Genomic DNA, 19,431 nt, shown 5'->3' on the forward strand with positions numbered 1-19,431 from the left:
TTAGTTTTTGGCCAAATCTCAGTCCTTTGCTTCTAGTAGGCAAATATGTTCTAGTTATATATTTTTGGTAAAAATAAAATATGTGATCTTTTATCCTTTTACTATATTTTATTTTTATTTATTTATTTTTTACTTGTTACTTTTCGTTTGTGGCCATGCTGTGCAGCATGTGGGATCTTAGTTCTCTGATCAGGGATCGAACCCTCACCCACCCTGCATCGGACCGTCAGGGAAGTCCCTTTTACTATATTTTATGTGTTTCCTCTTGATTTCTTTTTCATTGAATTTTCCTATTTTGGAATATGATTTCTGTGTTCTTTTCCCCCTGGAACATTGGAAACTACTTTTAAAAGCTCTAGGAAGTATTTTAAGTGATTAAACGTCCCTAAACATTTACTTTGGGTTCCTCAAGAAGCTATTTTGGTTACTAAAAATTCTTAAGCCTCTATATTACCAAAGTTTCACTGTTAGTCCATTGGCCCTGTTAAATATTTTCTTAAGGCTATGTAGCATACATTTTCCAAAAGTTACTTGTATATCTTGAAGTAAATGGCATTCAAAACTATACAGCAGAAACTAACACACCATTGTAAAGCAATTATACTCCAATAAAGATGTTAAAAAAAAAACAACTATATTACCAATTCTTGACTGCTATGTTCAGGTTACCATTTATCTTGCAGAAGACTTTCAGATGTACCCTGTTTATTCATTTATTTTTAGATTGCTTATATTCTTGTTTTCAGTTCTTCTATTTGCCTAAAATTACTGTGGGTGGTTTCTACCTTGCTGTCTCACTGTTTCCTTGGAAGCTGTTAAAATCTTCCTAGAGCTTGAGTTGGAGAGCTCACAATGAAGCAACTAAATATTAAAAGCCCAGTGATTCAGAAGGATGAGTAGGTGGAGAAAGCATGTAGGCTGTAGGCAGTCTAAACAGGGATCTTCGTCTCTGCTTGGTTTCTCTGGGTTTGTTGAGTCTGCAGAATCAGGGACCTTTATTCCGCATCTGTCTTTACTGGGAGGAAACCATCGCCTGTGTCAGGCTGCCTCTCTTTAGTTTCTGGTGCTGTGACTGGGGACTGTTCTGTCTCAGTGAGTTGGGGGTCCTCATCTTCAGGAGTGTGTTTCCTGATGAACAACCCTTGTATTTGGTGTCACCAGCACCAGAGGCAACATCCCCAAAGGTTGCTGCCTCCGTGTCTCTTTTGACGGTGTGTCCTTCCAGTCTCGATCCCGCCACCAAGTAGGGTCCTGTGGGTGACCCAGCTCTTCTAAAGGAGTAGAACCTTTCTTCCACTCCCTGCTTATTTCTCCAGCCCTCATGAGTCAAAATAAAGATACCGTGTCTTTCCTAAGAAATCTGGGCAACTACTTATACACTCTGGAGTTTTAGTTAAGTATTTACTGGCTATGTGGATAAGAAGGTGATTTTGTTCAATCTGAATGGCTATTTATTGCACAGGTCTGAATAATTACATGCTTTTAAAGGCCTTCTGCCAAGGGGTTATCTGAGAGAGGCATGTGGCTCATTTTTCATGAATGGTAAATCCATTTTTAGCAGCTTTAACTCTGATTCTTAGGCCTGAAACTGACCTAGTGAGCTCTGCATGTATTATCCTGGTTGGGAAACTGCTTAGTAGGAAAGCTGAGCAACCCCGGGAGTTAGGATGGGTCATCGGCCACTATAGGCACATCACTGAGTCACTGTGGTCCTCAGTTTCCTCCTCTGGAAGATGGCAATAACACCACCTGTCCTGCCCCGCACAGCATGGGGCTTTGTGAGGAACACATGAGATAATATAGGAGGAGAGAGTGGGCCAGGAAGAGCGAAGCAGGCCACAGGAACAAGCTTGCTCTGCTCATCCTCCCGGAAGTGAGGGGAGCAGAAGTTTCCTTCTCAAAGATCTTACTCCTCTAAGAGAAAAATGTTTCAGCTAAAAGAGAAATAAATAGGCAGTCTGTTTCATCTTTACCATTCATTCATTCATCATTCATTCATTCATTCATTCAACACAAGTCAATAAGACCCATTCCTCCCTTCACGGAACTTATGTTGCAGGAGCAGAGACAGGCAATATACAAGTACAAAAGCAAGATAAGTGATAGGCATCATTAAGAAAAGTGGGAGAAAGAGCCAAATCCAAAGGAGAAGTTGTTGTTCAATGGGTACGAAGCTTCTGTGATACAGGACGAGTAAGTTCTAGAGACCTGCCCTTTCACACAGTTCCTGGAACAATTCTGTACTGTGCCCTTGAACATTTGTTAAAAGGGTAGATCTCTAAATACAGAATTACTAGGGTTTCCCCTGAAACTGATATAATATTGTAAGTCAACTTTACTTCAATAAGTAAAAATAAAATAAAATTTTATTTAGGGGAAAAAATAGAAAAAAGGATCGATCTCATTTAAGCATTCTTACCATAAAAAGGAGGGCGATATGACACTTTCTGAGGTAATGGACATGTTGATCACCTTGATTGTGGTGATGGTTTCACAGGTGTATGCATATGTCCAAACTCATTAAATTATATATACTAAATGAGTACAATGGTTTTCTTTGAATAGCAATTGTAACTCAAAAAAGCTGTTAAAAAGAAAAGAAAAGTGGAAAAGAAAAGACCCAGAAAAGGACCAGATGGAAGAGGCATTATAGCTGCTTTTTTAGATAACATGGTCAGGAAAGAACAATTTTTTTTTTACTCTGGAGAATTAAAATCTTTAAAAACTGCCTAGTAAGAGCATAATGTTTGAAATTTCCAAAAAGACCGTTATATACCTTTTCCTTTTTGTGTTTTATAACAACATTTTGAGGCACACTGTCTAGATATGATCTAGATTTGAGAAGTAGCCACCAGGAATCTGAGACCCAACTGGAAAAAAATTTCAAAATAGTGAATGTACGTACCCATTTCATGTCTGGTGCTGCCCACGCCCAGGCCATATGTCTCTAAAACATCCTTTACTGTTTTCATAGATTCATCGTACTTGGCTGCAAGGCCAAGGAAGTTATAGGAACCCATATTGATGACATCTTTGATGATTCTTCCAGTAAACCTGCAGAGAGAAGGGCAGGTGAACACAAAGGGCTTTCTCATTTAATATCATCCTAGTGCTCCAGAAAAGACTCTCACAAAGAGACCTTGGGTTTGGCCCAAGTGACGTCTTTTCTTTTTGATTTGCCTTGTTGTCACCACAAAATGATTTGTCCTTAGAGGAGAGTCACCTCATAATGAACCTGGGCAGAGCATTGGGAAAAGGTTTCCAGGCCATGGAGTGTTACTCAGCCCTGATTTGTCTTGGGTGCTTGCTTTCGTGACACCTGTGCTCTGGTTTAAATTTCAGCAAGGACTTTCTAAATCAGAAAGAGCCATGGTCATCACTGGCTCCCTCAGCAGGAAGTAGGAGGGTACAATTTGTCAATAAAGCTGAAAAGGACTCTTCCCGGCTGGCTCTGTGTATCCTGCACCTTCTGCCACTGATTCCTCTTTAATCGCAATACAAGTAAGCTGCCCTTGGCAATTTAATTACTGTGACTTCTCCCATTGGCATCACGAGGGCTTGCAAAGGGTTGAATGATGGAAGAGCAGCTGTTCTATTGCTTTGTGCTTTTTTCAGATCTGTGATCTGGTGCCCATGCTAGAATTTCCTTGAAAGCATTTCTTTCAACCAAGCCCCTCCAGGTGGCCGCCTCACCTAAATGTCCAGTTGTAGTCATCTGACACCCTCTCCATCACATCAAACAGAGGCCCCGGGGCACTGCAGATGGGCCGGTTCCAGTTGTCTCTGATTCTCATGTAAAGGTTCCGTGTATAAAAATTCTCAAAGCTTTGATACAGCGGCACAAAATCCTGTAATAACAGAGGCAGAAGTTTACCTTTGGTGTCTCGCTTTTTGTAGTTCATTTGCAATTGAACACTAAAAGACATGGAGGAACCATGAAAATATTCCATCTGCAAATATTTTGAGCAAGGTTCTTGGGTAAGGGGTTGGGTGGGGTCCACAAATAACTCTGTGAGTCCTCCACCTCCAAAGAACTTACCTTTTAGTGGGGGAGGTAAAACCTGTGGCAAATAAAAGTAACAAAAATGACAGCAAAATACAAGTCCCCAAATGAGTGCTGGAGACAACGAATCCCAGTGTTCCCGAGAGGGAGAATTGAGCTTGGGAACCTTCTTAGAATTCAAGAATAATGCCATTTGCCGCAACGGGGATGGACCTGGAGATGATCATACTAAGTGAAGTAAGGCAGACAGAGAAAGACAAATATCACTTATATGCTGAATCTAAAAAAAAAAAGACACAAATGAACGTATTTACAAAACAGAAACAGACTCACAGACTTAGAGAACTAACTTATGGTTACCAGGGGGGAAGGGTTGGGGGGAGGGATAGATTGGGAGTTTGGGATTGACATGTATTCTCTGCTATATTTAAAATAGATAACCAACAAGGACCAACTGTATTGCACAGGGAACTCTGCTCAATACTCTGTAATAAGCTAAGTGGGAAAAGAATTTGAAAAACAACAGATATATGTATATGTATAAAACTGAATCACTTTGCTGTATACCCAAAACTAACACTACATTGTTAATCAACCATACTCCAGTATGAAATTAAAAAATAAAAGATCTGGTCCAGAGAAGAAGGCCTGTTTTGAGGGTACAGTTCTCCTATTCCTCTGCCTCTACCGGTGAGCTTCCTGCCTCTGTGTGGGTGTATTTTCACCCCAACCCATTCCTTTGAGCACCAGTGAGGTTTCTTCAGGAGCAGTCAATGCCTTCCAAAGGTCGCTGTCTTCTAGTCTCAGGTAAGCCTCCCACAGTTTTGTAACTATACCAAAAAATGAAACTGGACTAGATATTGCAAAAACAGAAGCACTGCAATGGGGTATATCCTTATCTAGTTGTAGATTTAACTCGTCACATGACCAACTCACTATATTTTTCTTCCTGACACAAAAGGCTAAGTGTGAAAGTGAACCCCAGGCCACAAGGACATAATAATTTTTGGGAGCAGGATATAGGAGGGTTGAACAAAACCTAATAATGCAGCCATGAAAATGCCTTTGTTTCTCCTACAATATGACACTCTTTCTTTTTCCACTGTTAAGCTTGTAGGGTACCTTATCATTTTCCAAGTGTTATAGATATATCAATCCTACTTTTATAGACAATTCAACAGAAAGTCAGAAAATCTGAGTGGACAGATTGGGATTTGTACCCAGTTCTATAACCAATGCTCTTTTGAATAAATCATGCTGCAGAGATAGGTATTTAAAAGGGATTGAAGAGAACATATCCATGGCACATTGTAAAAAATACTACCAAATTTGTCCTTTCTTTTTTTTGGTTTAACTACTTGCCCATTCAGTAGCAAATAGAATCATGGATTTGTAGAGAGAGAGAGAATCATTATCAATCGTAGTTTTTCATTTGTGCCTACATTGATGCTTCTGTTCTCACCTAATATTTCTTTTTTATCATTATTTCCTCTTGAGAAACAGCTGTTTCTCCTACCAGGGTTGAGCTCAGAATAATAATAAAATATGTTTGTGTTTTCCTTTTTGTTGGGAAGGGCAACTAACTGTATTATAGACAGTTCTTTGAAGTATGAGAAACACAAAGTAAGGATGGCTAAATTTAATTTTTCTTATTAAGAAATTAGAGGAAGGTTGAATAAAGATAGCGGATTCAGTGCTTGTATGTATTCTACCAATCATCTAAAAGCTCTGTGAAATGACAAAAAGTAGATACTTAAAAACCAAAATAAATTTATAAATCATCAATGAATCAGAAATATAGAAGGATCACAAAAGATAGAACATAAATAAGATCTGCTCAATGCAGAAATAAGACCACAGGAAACCATAGCCCTAAAACATTTGCAGAGAAGACTGGTATGGACATACACTAACTGTAGGGATCATTAAAGCCAAGAGTCGATAACTACAAGAAGTTGATACCCTGGGTGATTAATGAAGCAATATCTCTTTGTTCTTCTTTTATTGGGTTAATAAGTAAGAAGCAGTTGCATTGTCCACAGCACAAAGCACTGTGATGGGCAGCAAGAACTGACTGGAAGAACAAGACCCCACTGTAGAGAGGTGGGGAGACCACACAGCAAGAACACAAGCCCCTGGTCCAGGCAACACATTCCATTTTCTTTCTACAATCACTCAAGACAGGTGAATGTGTAAGCAAATAAGGATTCCTAAATTAAAAAGTGAGCATAAAACAAAACATCATCACTATTACAGGAAAACTAGTACAATAAGAGGCACCAAATTCAATAAGCAGAACTGACATTTAGTGAAAAGACTTCATAGAGCAAACAGAAAAAGAATTTAAAAATATGTAAGTAACGTGTTTAGAAAGACACAACGAAACAATGGATCCTTTTAAAAAATTAAACGTTCAAAAGTACAATGAACACGGCTGAGAAGTAAATTAATAAACTAGCATAGTCAGTTGACTAATCATTCCAGGACAGAGAAAATAAAATATGGAGGAAAAGTCAAGAGATACGAAGGGCAGATTTAGAAGGTCCAGTATCTCCCTAGAAGGATTTGCAAGATTGAAGGAAGGAGGAGATGAGGTGAAAGAGGAGGAAAAGGAAGTTAAAAAAAAAGGAGGAGGAGGAGGGGCAAGTTCCAGAGAGGAAGGAAGTTTTGAATCCTAAGATGTAAATAGTCTATCAGGTCCTGAATAGAGCAAATAAGGAAAAACACACGCCAAGCTACATCCTGGTTAAATTTCAGAAGTCAAAGGGAAGAATCTCAAAATGCTTCAGGGAAAGGCAGTTTATAGACAAGGGAATATGAATTAGACTGCTTCGGACTTTTCTTAGGTGACAATGGTGGAAAAGAGTATGAGGGAAAATTATTTTGAACTTAAAATCCTATAATCAGCCAAACCAGCAAACAAATGTGAAAATCCAAGTAAAAACTTTCCAATATATGTAAGGAGTCTTGAGTTTAATTCCCTTTTCTATAATAATTGAGCGTGTACCTCAATAATACAATGAAATAACTATGGAGGAAGACAGATGCCAGAAAAAATAGTGAGTGAAGAAACTGATGGAAGATGGTTTAGCCCAAGTAGCATTATATTTGTAGTATAAAGAAACAGAAACTAAAAATTCACAAATAAATGACAACATGGAGAATGGGTATGTGGGAGAAAGAAAGTGCAATTTTATTAAATTCTTCTCCTGGTCAGGGGAAGACTCTAGTTACTAAATAATGGTAACTAAATTCTAAATATATGTGTTAAATATTCTAAGAGAACCATTTAAAAAAACAGTGAGGGATATATTATATATAACTTCCTAACAGGGACAAGGAGAAAAAGGGGAGGGGGAAGGGTAAGCTGTGACAAAGTGAGAGAGTGGCATGGACATATATACACTACCAAACGTAAAATAGATAGCTAGTGGGAAGCAGCCGCACAGCACAGGAAGATCAACTCGGTGCTTTGTGACCACCTAGAGGGGTGGGATAGGGAGGATGGGAGGGAGGGAGATGCAAGAGGGAAGAGATATGGGAACATATGTATATGTATAACTGATTCACTTTGTTATAAAGCAGAAACTAACACACCATTAAAAAAATAAATAAAGTTGTACTAGTTTCAGGCTTACAGCGAAGTGATTCAGTTATACATATATATATATATATATATATATATATTCTTTTCAGATTATAGATTATTACAAGATATTGAATATAGTTCCCTGTGTTATACAGTAGGTCCTTATTATTTATCTATTTTGTATATAGTAGTGTGTATCTGTTAATCCCAACCTCCTAATTTATCCCTCACTGGCTCTTTCCCCTTTGATAACCATAAGTTTGTTTCTATGTCTGTGAGTCTATTTCTATTTTGTAAATAACTTCACTTGTATCATTTGTTTATATGCCACATATAACTGATATTGTATGATATTTGTTTTTCTCTGTCTGACTTACTTCACTTAGTGTGACAATCTCTAGGTCCATCCATGCTGCTGCAAATGGCAAGGTTTCCTTCTTTCTTATAGCTGAGTAGTCCTAACTCCATCTCTTAAACCTCTCTTGGCCTCGCCTATTATCACCATCCCTATTATCACTACCCTGGTCCCAGCCCAAGGGCTCATCTAGATTTTTTTTCAAACTGGACTTCTGCCTCAGCCTCTTAACTGGTTTTTTTGGCCCCTATATTGTCCTGTAAATCCATTTTTTATAGAGCAGTGAACATGATCTTTCTAATCTGCAAATCTGCATTCCTCTGCCTGAAATCCTTCAATGCCTTCCCATTGTTCTAATAAATGCCCATGGCTTATAAAAACCCATTATAGTATGGTCCCTGCTTGCCTCTCAAGCAATCTTTCTCCCCACATGCTCCCACTCTCACTCGCAACACTCTGGTCATTAGAATTCATTGGTTCCTTAAATGTACAATGCTTTCTCTGACCTCTGGGCCACTTTGCATCACATTTCTTCTCCCTGAAGACTCCTTCCAGCTCATCTTGCCTCACCCTTTGCCTTACTACTTACTCTTTAGCCCTTAGATGTCAATGTAACTTTCTCTTCCTCCCAGAAGTCTTCCCTGAACACCAAGTTCAGGTTAAATGTTTCTCTTCTTTGCTTCCTTGATGTCATCTACTTACCGCTATGGTACCTCTTACCAAATTCCATTGCAACTGCTTTTTTTTTATGGTTAGCTCTCTGAAAGCAAGAACCATTATCTGCCTTAGTTATTCCTATATTCCAAGACTGTAATACAGTGCCTGGCACAAGATACATGCTCCAAACAAACCTGACTTGATTAGTGAGTTAATGAATGCTTTGACACAAGCAGTGCCCTCTTCAGAGAGTGTCTTCCTTCTCACCCTTGCTCACTAGGCAAACTCCTGCTCACCGTGCAAGCCCCAATATCATGCCTTCCTGACTCCTTAAGAGAATCACAGGGCACCGATCCCTGTTTCCTTTGTCACCTTCTGCCCCATCATCACTTTTTATCATTTGTTTTGCTGGTGAGTCTGTTTTGCACACCAGACTTCAAATTCTCTCATGGAAAGACCTATAGTTTCTTCTCTATTAGCCTCCATTACTTGGTAGACAGCATATACTCAAATACTTGCTAAAGGTAGGAGAGAGCACAATAATAAAGCTGGGCCTGATTTTCTTCTGAAGGTGATATGCTTGACTTAAGGTAATTGCAAAGTAAGTGTTCTACATGATTTGTTCATGGTTATGTTACTGTAACAAGAGTTTAGCTTACCAGGGGTACTAGTCACTAAGTTACAAGATTTGAAGTTCTCTCATTACATTGAAGTTCATGCTTTACCTATGTTCTTTGCTCAGATGTGTTCAAGGCTCCATCATGTGGAATAATCTATGGCCACAATCGTATATTGCAAAGCAAGTTTTAGGAAAAAGAGATTCATGGCATCATAAATCATTTGAACCAATTTTGGAAAACATGTTAAAAGGATGCAGGCTGCTCACAGGTCTCTTAATATTTTCCAGGTTGTCCTGTTAGCTCTATGTGAAAAGGGGATGATGTAGATTTTTATAGGTTAATTATTGAAAGTATCTAGATCAGTGGTTCTACACAGGGTGATTTTGCAATCTGTGAGGAATTTGGCAATGTCTGGAGGCATTTTTCATTGTCACAAGTATGTGGGAGAGTGCTAATTGCATCTAGTGGGTAAAGGTCAGGGATGCTGTTAAAATTTCTACAATGCACAGGGCAGTCTCCCATATCAAAGAATTATCCAGTCTGAAATGTCAGTAGTGCCAAAGTTGAGAAACTGACCTAGATGAAATAAAAGTCCCACATTTCACTCAAACACTCTTTCTTCTTCCAGGATAGAACATAAATAATACTCAACTGACACCTAGAAGACCAGAATAAAGTTCCACTCATGTGTCCTCACTCTTATATTTTGATTTTTCACCTTTAAAATATTATTTTAATATCTATATCATTATAAAAATTAAATATGATAATTTACAAGAAAACCTTTAGTTCAGTCTGGCAAATAGTAGTTGCTCAATAAATGTTTGTAAAAAACAAGTGCGTGAATACACAGGGAATGTTTGGGGGTTTATGGGGTGCAGAGGAATAGAATTTACCCTGGATAGTTCCTGAGAGTATCACTCTTTTTAGGACCTGTACACACATCACCACTTGTGAGAACACTTTACAGAAGAATTGGCATTGACAAAGACCCAGGGAGGTGTTCATACGTACTTTTTGCTTTTCTCTCTCTATGGCTGCATTGCATTTTTCTATTCCCCAGTTTCTCAAAAAATCTCTGAGATAACCAAACAGCGTTCCAATTCCATATCCCAAGTAAGTGAAAACCATAACATGTAGAGGTGCTTCCTCAAAGGATTCAACCATTGGCTTATAAAAATTTGAATTTCCATTTTGCTGAAAAGACAAAAGAAAGTGGAAAATTACTACTCTTCCATTACAATAAACTATGATATTAAAAATTTTGGACTTTTGACCTTTTACCTTTCAAAGAACATATTTAAGATTTGAAAAACTGCTTGGAGAAAATTGGAAATTGATCATTGAAGAGGGTAATCAGCAATGTACATTTTATTTCACAAATCCTAATGAAATAATTAATTCAGGCAAAAATTCTCAACAGATTCTAAATCCATTAAGTGAAAAATTAATAAGGAATAGGGTTTTTGCAAGATGCCAATGTATAACCCTATTAGTTACTCCCCAAACACAAACTTGGGGTTACACCTCAGCCAGGTGATCAAATTACATCACAAATGTTAGAACAACTCACCACTCTATGCTCTTGTCGTGATGTAATATTTAATACACTGATGACATATTTAACCTGAATTTAGTCAAGCTCTAATATCTGACTTCCATTTTACAAGAAATATCAGGTAAATGACTTCATGAGGAAACAGATAATCCACAATGTGGGACTTTTTATATGACAATTGGCTTGGTCTTTAAAAGCAAAACATAAACAAGTGGGACTACATCAAACCAAAAAGCTTTTGCACAGCAAGAGAAATGATCAATGAAATGAAAATGCAACCTACAGAATGAGAGAAAATATTTGCAAGCCATATATCTGATAATAGGTTAATACCCAAAATACATAAGGAACTCATACAAGTAAAAAACAAATAATCCAATTAAAAATGGGAGGAGAACCTGAATAGACATTTTCCCAAAGATGACATCCAAGTGGCTAGCAGTTATATGAAGAGGTGCTCAACATCACTAATCATCAGGGAATGCAAATTAAAATCACAATTAGATATCACCTGACACCTGCTAGCCCAGCTGTTACCAAAAAAAAGAGAGATAACAAATGTTGGTGAGGATGTGGAGAAAAGGGAGCCCTTGTGGACTGCTAGTGGGAATGTAAACTGGTACAATCATCATGGAAAACTGTATGAAGTTTCCTCCAAAAATTAAAACAATTACCATATGACCCAGCAATCCCACTTTTGGGCATATATTCATAGGAAATGAAATCAGTATCTTGAAGAGATATTTGCACTTCCATGTTCACTGCAGCATCATTCACAGCAGCTAAGATACAGAAATGATGTAAGTGTGTATTGACGGATGAATGGATAAAGAAAATGTGGGTTTTGTACACACACACATGAATATTTTTCAGCCACACACACAAAAGAAAATTCAGTCATTTGTAAAACATAGATGAACCTAGAGTATGTTATGCTAAGTGAAACAAGCCAGACTCAAGAAGCCAAATACTGCCTTATCTCACTTATATGTGAAATCTGAAAAAGCTGAACTCACAGAAACAGAGAGTAGACTGGTGATTACCAGACAGTGGGTGGGGAAAGCAGGGAGGTGTTGGTCAAAGGGTACAAGCCTTCAGTTATAACATGAAGAAGTTCCGAGGAGCTAATGTACAGCATGGTACCTATAGGTAGTAATATTGTATAGTATACTTGAAATTTGCTAAAACAGTAGATCTAAAGTGTTCTCATCACACGCAGACACACACACACACAGGTAGGTAGGTGAGGTGATAGATGTGTTAATTAGCTTGATTGCGGTAATAATTTCATAACGTATACATATATCAAGTCACGTACACCTCAAGTACATACAATTATTAGTTATTAATTATACCTCAATCAAGCTGGAAAAAAAAAGAGTAAAGAGTGGGGGAGGGAACTTAAGAGACACCCAAGTGCACTGTGTATTCTTTCATTAGATCCTCTTTTTCTGTTTTTTGTAAAAAAAAACTGGTAAAAACACATATTTTGAACAATTGTGGAAATCCAAATGTGTACTGGAAATATATATTATTGAGGAGTTAATTTTGTTAAAAGTGAGAGTAGTAGTATAGTTATGTGGGAGGATGCTTTAATCTTTGTCAATGCATGCTGAAGGATTAAGGAGGGTGAAGTGTTATAACAGTTCTAATTTTCTTTCAGATGGTTCATCAAAAATTAAACACATACATAAAGCAATTTTGGGAAAATGTTGAATCTAGATGGAGGTTATACGGGTGGGCGATTGTTATATTATTTTTTCATTTTTCTGCATGTTTGAAAATTTTCATAATAAAAAGTCAAAGTAAATATTTCTCTCATTTATTTTAGGTGTCACCATGCCGGTGGAAAGTAGACTTTTAATATCAAACCATTCTTATTCCTGCTTAATTGATATTCACATGGTAGCTCAATGTTTGCTCAATGCATTAGTGAATAAATTATTCTTAACACTACTAATTAAGTTTTTGTCTTTAATAAATATTTATACATTTATTCATATTTTTATTCAACAAATATAATACAATCCTTGGATTCCCTATTTCCCAATGAGATGATCCATAAGAAGTGTTTTGACCATTTTTAGTGATTTACAGTGTCATTTGTCTACTAATACTTAATTTATTAATTTAGCTTACACATATATATTTTAAATGATGTATTATATAAAAATTATGTTAATTAGAAATAATGTTTTTGCTACTCTCATACTGTAAGCACTATTAGATTCCACAAACACAGTTTTCTAGACTATATTGCCTTTATTTCCTCTATTCTATTTGAGATGCAGTATTTTTGGAATCTGTGTGACAGTCCCTGGAAGTTTTATCCCAAGCCACAAAATATGTGACAATCAAAAAAACAATCTATCTGATAGATGAATATTTTTATTTATATTACTTGTTTTTAAAGTAACTTTTAAAAAGCCCTTTTATAATGAGATTTTACACTTGAATTGCTCAGTCAAAAGCCCACAAAATATTATTAAATCTTATTAAAATTCCTTAACTCCTTGTTATCCATTATATCAGTGTTGTAACTGAGCAGGGCCCTATGCGGCCTTCCCAGAATAGACCCATCCCATGTCATCCACCTGCTGTTTTTCTGTAGGAAAACTTTAGTCAAAGAATAAATTTAATCAGAGAAGTGAGAAAATGCAGAAAGGAAAACAGTCAAGCAAGACAAAATAATAATACTTTAGTCATTAAACAAACTCAAGGACCTTTAGTTCTTCCTCAAGGACTATAGATAACATTCTGAGCCATGTCCTTTGAGCTGTTTTGCAGATACTGAAGCCCCCAGCAGGTGGGAGAAGTTAACTGTATGCTGCCCACAGCACGTAGACCCCAGACCAGTTGGAACCAGGAGGTCGATGATGCTGATTCCTCATTACCTCACCACCGACCAGTCAGAAGAACGACCATGAGCTGACCATGCCCTGCTTTTTGAACACTGTAAGACTTCTCACTACCCCTTCCAGGGTGGGACACACAGTTTGGCAGGCATTAGCCCGCCGTGACCCCCTTTGCCTGGCAAAGCAATAAAGCTATTATTTTCTACTTTACCCAAAAGTCTGTCTCCACGTTTCTATTCAGCACCAGAGCACAGAGGCCGCGTTTTGGCAACAATGTCTTCTCCAGACAAACCAAGCTAACATTAATGGATGTTGCTTTTGTCTAATATCTTCCCCAAATGCTACCGGGTGGTTTAAAATAATTAAAGTGAGAGAGCATTGCATAATATGAGGTCTTGAATGGAAGGTGAAGGAAAGAATATAACAAATACCTTGTATTTGGGAACACAGGGCACTAATTGGATGTCTTGCATGAACCATCAACATGCTAGGTTCTGGGAATTCCAAGATGACAGACCCCGTCCCTGCTCCTGAGTTCTTGACCTCCCTCTATGCCCTCACACCAGTCGTAGGTTTGATGGATGGCCAATCTTCCTAGTCTAGTGTGAAACTTTGGCTCCCTTCCTGGGTTCTGTTCTGTCTGTGACCTTTGAACTGCATCCATCTCTAGCATGCCTGGTGACTTCCTGGCCCAGTTAAGCTCCACCTTCTGGTTCTTTCCACATCATGGGGATACCCAAGGGGCTTACCTCCTTCCTGGAGTTGTCCAGACTCTAGCAAAAGGGGCTGAGAGCCTCATGAAAAAGGTTTGACTAACTTTTGTGACTGGTTCGGTATGAGGTCAAGGAAGAGGTCATGACAGTATCTGCGAGGAGTGTTATAGGAATGTGGATAAGAAGAAAGCGGAGATTAGAAGGAGGACTGCTTGTGGGGGAAGACAATGGGTGTGCACGGGACCTGCTGAGTTGGGGTGGTGTCTGCTTGCGTAAGTGGGGGTATTTGGGGGCAGTTAGAGATGCAGGAAAAGAGAAAGGCCTAGCTGAAGTATACGATCTAGGACTCAACTACTCTGAGGCCCAGCGTGAACCACGGTTAAAGGCAAATGTGATAAAGCACAAAATAAAAAGAAGAGCAGGAAGCTTGGGACCAAAATTTGGGACCCCTGATTTTAAGGGCACCGTAGACGAAGAAGGGTGAGTGAAGGGCATCCAGTGTAGGTGAGTTCAGAACCTTGATTTAATGTGCTCACAAATGAACCCCTTGGGCTGACTTAGAGGATGGTTAAGTCACATAGGCACATATAAAAAGAGAAACTTCCAGGACGTTCAACGCCATCCTGTGAGGATCAGTGGGTTTTCCTCCTTTCCTTACCTGGCCCTGTAGCCAGGTAACTGTCCTTTTCCTAACTGTCCTCTGCTGCCCCCACCCCCTCACCACCACCCCACACACATAGACACCTTGGCTTGCCTAATATCCACTGTTTAAGACCCAGTTCTGGCTTCACTTCTTTTTTTTTTTTTTTTTTTTTTTTCGGTATGTGGGCCTCTCACTGCTGTGGCCTCTCCCTTTGCGGAGCACAGGCTCCGGATGCGCAGGCTCAGTGGCCATGGCTCATGGGCCCAGCCTCTCCGTGGCATGTGGGATCTTCCCGGACCGGGGCACGAACCCGTGTTCCCTGCATCGGCAGGTGGACTCTCAACCACTGCGCCACCAGGGAAGCTCCTGGCTTCACTTCTTAAAAAGATCCAGGCTAGGTGTTATCACTACAAAATATCATTATAACACTCACAACATTGTATTACAATACTATTTTTAGGAAGAAAAATTATTTAATAAAAGGACAGAAAATAAAGGATCACTTGCAAAAAATAATAGCTTTTATTATCTCTCAGTCAGGCCTTCTGAATATTTCAAATATTTTCACACTATTGTCCATTGTGGTGGAGACTGGCTGTGCATCAGACCATTTCCCTCTCCTCTTTCTCATGGCCAGGCTACATGCCCCACGTCCCTTGCAGACACATGTACGACTGATCAATGTGAAGTTGGTAGAAGTGAAATGTGCCATTTCTGTGCCTGGCCCACAAGAGCTTCTCTCACGATCCATCTCTTTCTCTCTCTCCCCTATTGTCATCTGAATTCTGATGGCCAAGGTGACCTTGGAAGCCACACAGTGTCGTCTGCAGAGCTTTGTCAGCCAGGTGCCCTGAATTACCGTGTGGAGCAGAGTCTTCACCTCCTCCCCCTCCAGCTTCCTGCCACTGCCCATAAGACTTAATATGAGTGAGAAATAAACTTCTATTGGGTTATGCCACTGAGATGTGGTGGCTCATTTTTTATGTCATCTAGTATTACCTTAATGAATAGATACTATAAGAATTGTGTTAAAATTCTTTCATGTCTAAATCTTGTTTAGAAGCGTTTGGAAGAAGTCTGAGAACTGAGTTACCTCCCCAAGCAAAAGGGTGCATCAGGACCTGTCTGCACTGGCCAACATTCAAATTTAAATCTGGGGAATGTAAACTGGTGCAGCCACTATGGAAAACAGCATGGAGGTTCCTCAAAAAACTAAAAATAAAACAACAATATGATCCAGCAGTCCCACTCCTGGGTAATTATCCAAAGAAAATGAAAACACTGATTTGAAAAGATATATGTACCCCAATGTATGAGTGTCTCTCTCTCTCTCTCTCTCTCTCTCTCTCTCTATATATATATATATATATATATATATACGGAATATTACTCAGCTATAAAAAAATAATGAAATTTTGCCATTTGCAACAACATGGGTAGACCTGGAGGATATTACACTTAGTGAAGTAAGTCAGACAGAGAAAAACAAATAATGTATATTCTCATTTATATGTGGAATCTAAAAAAATAAAACAAATGAATATAACAAAACAGAAGTAGACTAATAGATACAGAGAACAAACTAGTGGTTACCAGTGCAGTGGGGAGGGGCAAGATAGGGGAAGGTGATTAAGATGTATAAACTACTATGTATGAAATAAATAAGACACAAGGATGTAATGTACAGCACAGGGAATATAACTGATATTTTATAAGAACTTTAAATGGAGTATAAGTTATAAAAATATCAAATCATTATGTTGTACACCTGAAACTAGTATAGCATTGTAAATCAACTGTACTTTAATTTAAAAAAAGATAGAATGGGATCATCAATCAGTCAATCAATAAATCTGGTGAAGTTGTCAAAGATTCAATTCTTGAGTTATTGAGCATCTCTGAGTGTTAGGTGGTGCATGACAGAAAGAAGTACAGAAGTCAGAGAGAGAGACAGACAGATTATAAACATGGAACTTTTTGAGGGGACAAGTTCTTTATGTATTAACTACTCCAACCTTTCTTTGTAGTGATGCCCAAGTTCAGTCGTTGAGAGGCTCAGTTGCTTTCCCATGGTTTTCCCATCCACCACCAGAGAAGTTAGCAAAGAGGTCAGGGAAGCCCACGAAGAGTCCCACCTTCCACACTTCCAGATTGGGAAGTCAGGGATTCACAGAAAAGGTAGGATGGCTTGGAGAGGACTAAATGGAGTCCCTAGCAGTGTGCCCCATGAAAATCTGTTGTAGGACTGAGTGAATGAGAGAGAAAAAGAGAGCCAAGACTGGAAAATGTTGAGGAAGGAGGTGAGGGCCTTCCAGGACAGGAGAACCAGCATGGGCACTTGTTAGTGAGTAGAAACGAGAGGAATGGGACCATGCAAGGACTTCTGGCTGGACCTCATGTGTTGCCTGCTTGGAGATGTGGTGTGTAGTGCCTGCTGAAATTGAACAGGCCTTCTCTGCAGGATAAGTCAGACTTTCTGTTTCAAAGAGCAGTGAAAAAGAAATGCAGGGAAGAAAGATTTGTAGGATCCCAGGATCCTACCTGGGATGACAGCTGGGGTGGAGGCCCTAAAGTCAGTTGGACATAATTGAACTTTGGAACAAAGTGGCTGTCCTTCACCACCCTGCAATGACTGCAATCTTCTAATTTTACTCACAACCAGCTGGATCACTTGAGAGGCACAGAGCTTTTCTGAAGTTATCCTGATAAACCAGAGAAAACAATGCATTGTTGCTTTAATATCATTGAAATTAACTACTACCTACTATCTTCTTGTTCAGTTATGATGTTCGCAGTCCAGGTGAGAACAGCGCTTATCTCTGAGGTGCTCAAAGCTTTTGTGGCCATGATTTTATTTACTTACATGATATTCCTAAGAGGTAGGTTGTGGATAACTGTAATAGAATTAGAATTATCTTCACTTAATAAGATAGTCACAGGGCATTAGGCAATTTCCCCAAGGTTATAAAGCAGGCAAAGTCAGGATGAAGTTGAATTTCTAAAGTGCACAGCACCAGGGTTGAATCAGAAAGAAGCTCTAAGTTAGATCTTTGAGATGTGACAGATTGGAACATGTTTCAGAAATAGCCATGGGGCTGACTCCTTGTCCTTCCCAGGTGGGTACTGGCAGCTGTCAACACTCATGGGACGGCTGACTACCATGTGCTTGTACCTGTGCTAGGCACTGGGTCATTCAGGTACTTTCTCTTATGGCTTCCATCCCCATGGAACTCATGGACTAAGGTGGGGATAAAACGTGTGTACAGAAATACAACTCTTCAGGATTAGAGAGCAAGAAGTCTCCAGTGGCAACATCCCAGAAGTCTAATGTCATTCCATATTTATACATTTGTTCATTTTTTCCCTTCCTTTATTTATTTACATTTTTAATTGCAGTACAGTTGATTTACAGTGTTGTGTTAGTTTCAGCAAAGTGCTTCAGTTGTACACACACACACACACATATATATATATATTCTTTTTCACATTCTTTTCCATTTTAGGTTATTACAAGATATTGAATATAGTTCCCTGTGCCATACAGTAGGTCCTTGTTGGTTATCTATTTTAAATATAGTAGTGTATATCTGTTAATTCCAAACTCCTAATTTATCCCCCCCCTTCCCACGTTTCCCCTTTGGTGACCATGTTTGTCTTTTATATCTGTGAGTCTATTTCTGTTTTGTAAATAAGTTCATTTGTATCCTTTTTTTAGATATCACATATAAGTGATATCATATGATATTTGTCTTTCTCTGTCCTACTTCACTTAGTATGATCATCTCTAGGCATATTTGTTCATTCATTCATCCAACAAATACATATTGAGTACCTACTCTGTGCTAGCTGCTGTGCTCTGTCCAGGTGACACAGTGGTGACCAGGAAGGACAGAACCCCTGACCTCATGACACTCATAGTCTATGTGTGAACCGTCCAAAACAATAATCATTAGCCACATGTGGCTACTTACATTCAAACTAAAATCATTCAAGTTAAATACATTTAGAGATTTAGGTTACAGTTGCATGAGCCACATTTCAAATGTTGGACAACCACACATGGCTGGTGGCTACCTTACTGGGTGGGACAGTCACACAGTATTTCCATCATCACAGCAGGTCCCGTTGTTCTGAGGTCTGCAAATTATGGCCCACAAGCCATATCTGGCCTACCCCTTGCTTTTGCTATTTTCTTTCAAAATAAAGTTTTATTGGAACACAGTGACACCCGTTTGTTTATTGTTGTCCATGGCTGCTTTCACACTGCAAAGGCAGAGTTGAGTAATTGAGACAGGGACTTCGTGTCCCAAAGAACTGAAAATATTTACTGTCTGGCCCATTACAGAGAAATTTGCCAGCCCCTGGTCTAGATGGAAATACAGACCAGAGCAAATACTTACAAAAAGGGAAATGAAGGATAAGTCAGGGACCTATGGAG

The 19,431-nt window shown here is 38.9% G+C and overlaps 1 protein-coding gene across 3 annotated transcripts in view; it reads right to left on the reverse strand.

Annotated features, from left to right (window-relative positions):
* The window catches only part of SPTLC3 (serine palmitoyltransferase long chain base subunit 3), a 134,419-nt gene that overhangs the window by 102,302 nt on the left and 12,686 nt on the right, over window positions 1-19,431 (reverse strand). For 2 of the 3 annotated variants that reach the window (XM_019941427.3, XM_019941428.3), the window contains 3 exons: window positions 10,239-10,421; window positions 3,694-3,848; window positions 2,906-3,054 (listed from right to left, as the gene is read on the reverse strand). In XM_019941427.3, coding sequence (XP_019796986.1) covers window positions 2,906-3,054; window positions 3,694-3,848; window positions 10,239-10,421 — 487 coding nt within the window. The remainder of the gene's footprint in view (window positions 1-2,905; window positions 3,055-3,693; window positions 3,849-10,238; window positions 10,422-19,431) is intronic. The other variant, XM_019941430.3, reaches the window with a different exon arrangement.

This window comes from Tursiops truncatus, chromosome 15 (assembly GCF_011762595.2).
Source record: "Tursiops truncatus isolate mTurTru1 chromosome 15, mTurTru1.mat.Y, whole genome shotgun sequence".
NCBI lineage: Eukaryota > Metazoa > Chordata > Mammalia > Artiodactyla > Delphinidae > Tursiops > Tursiops truncatus.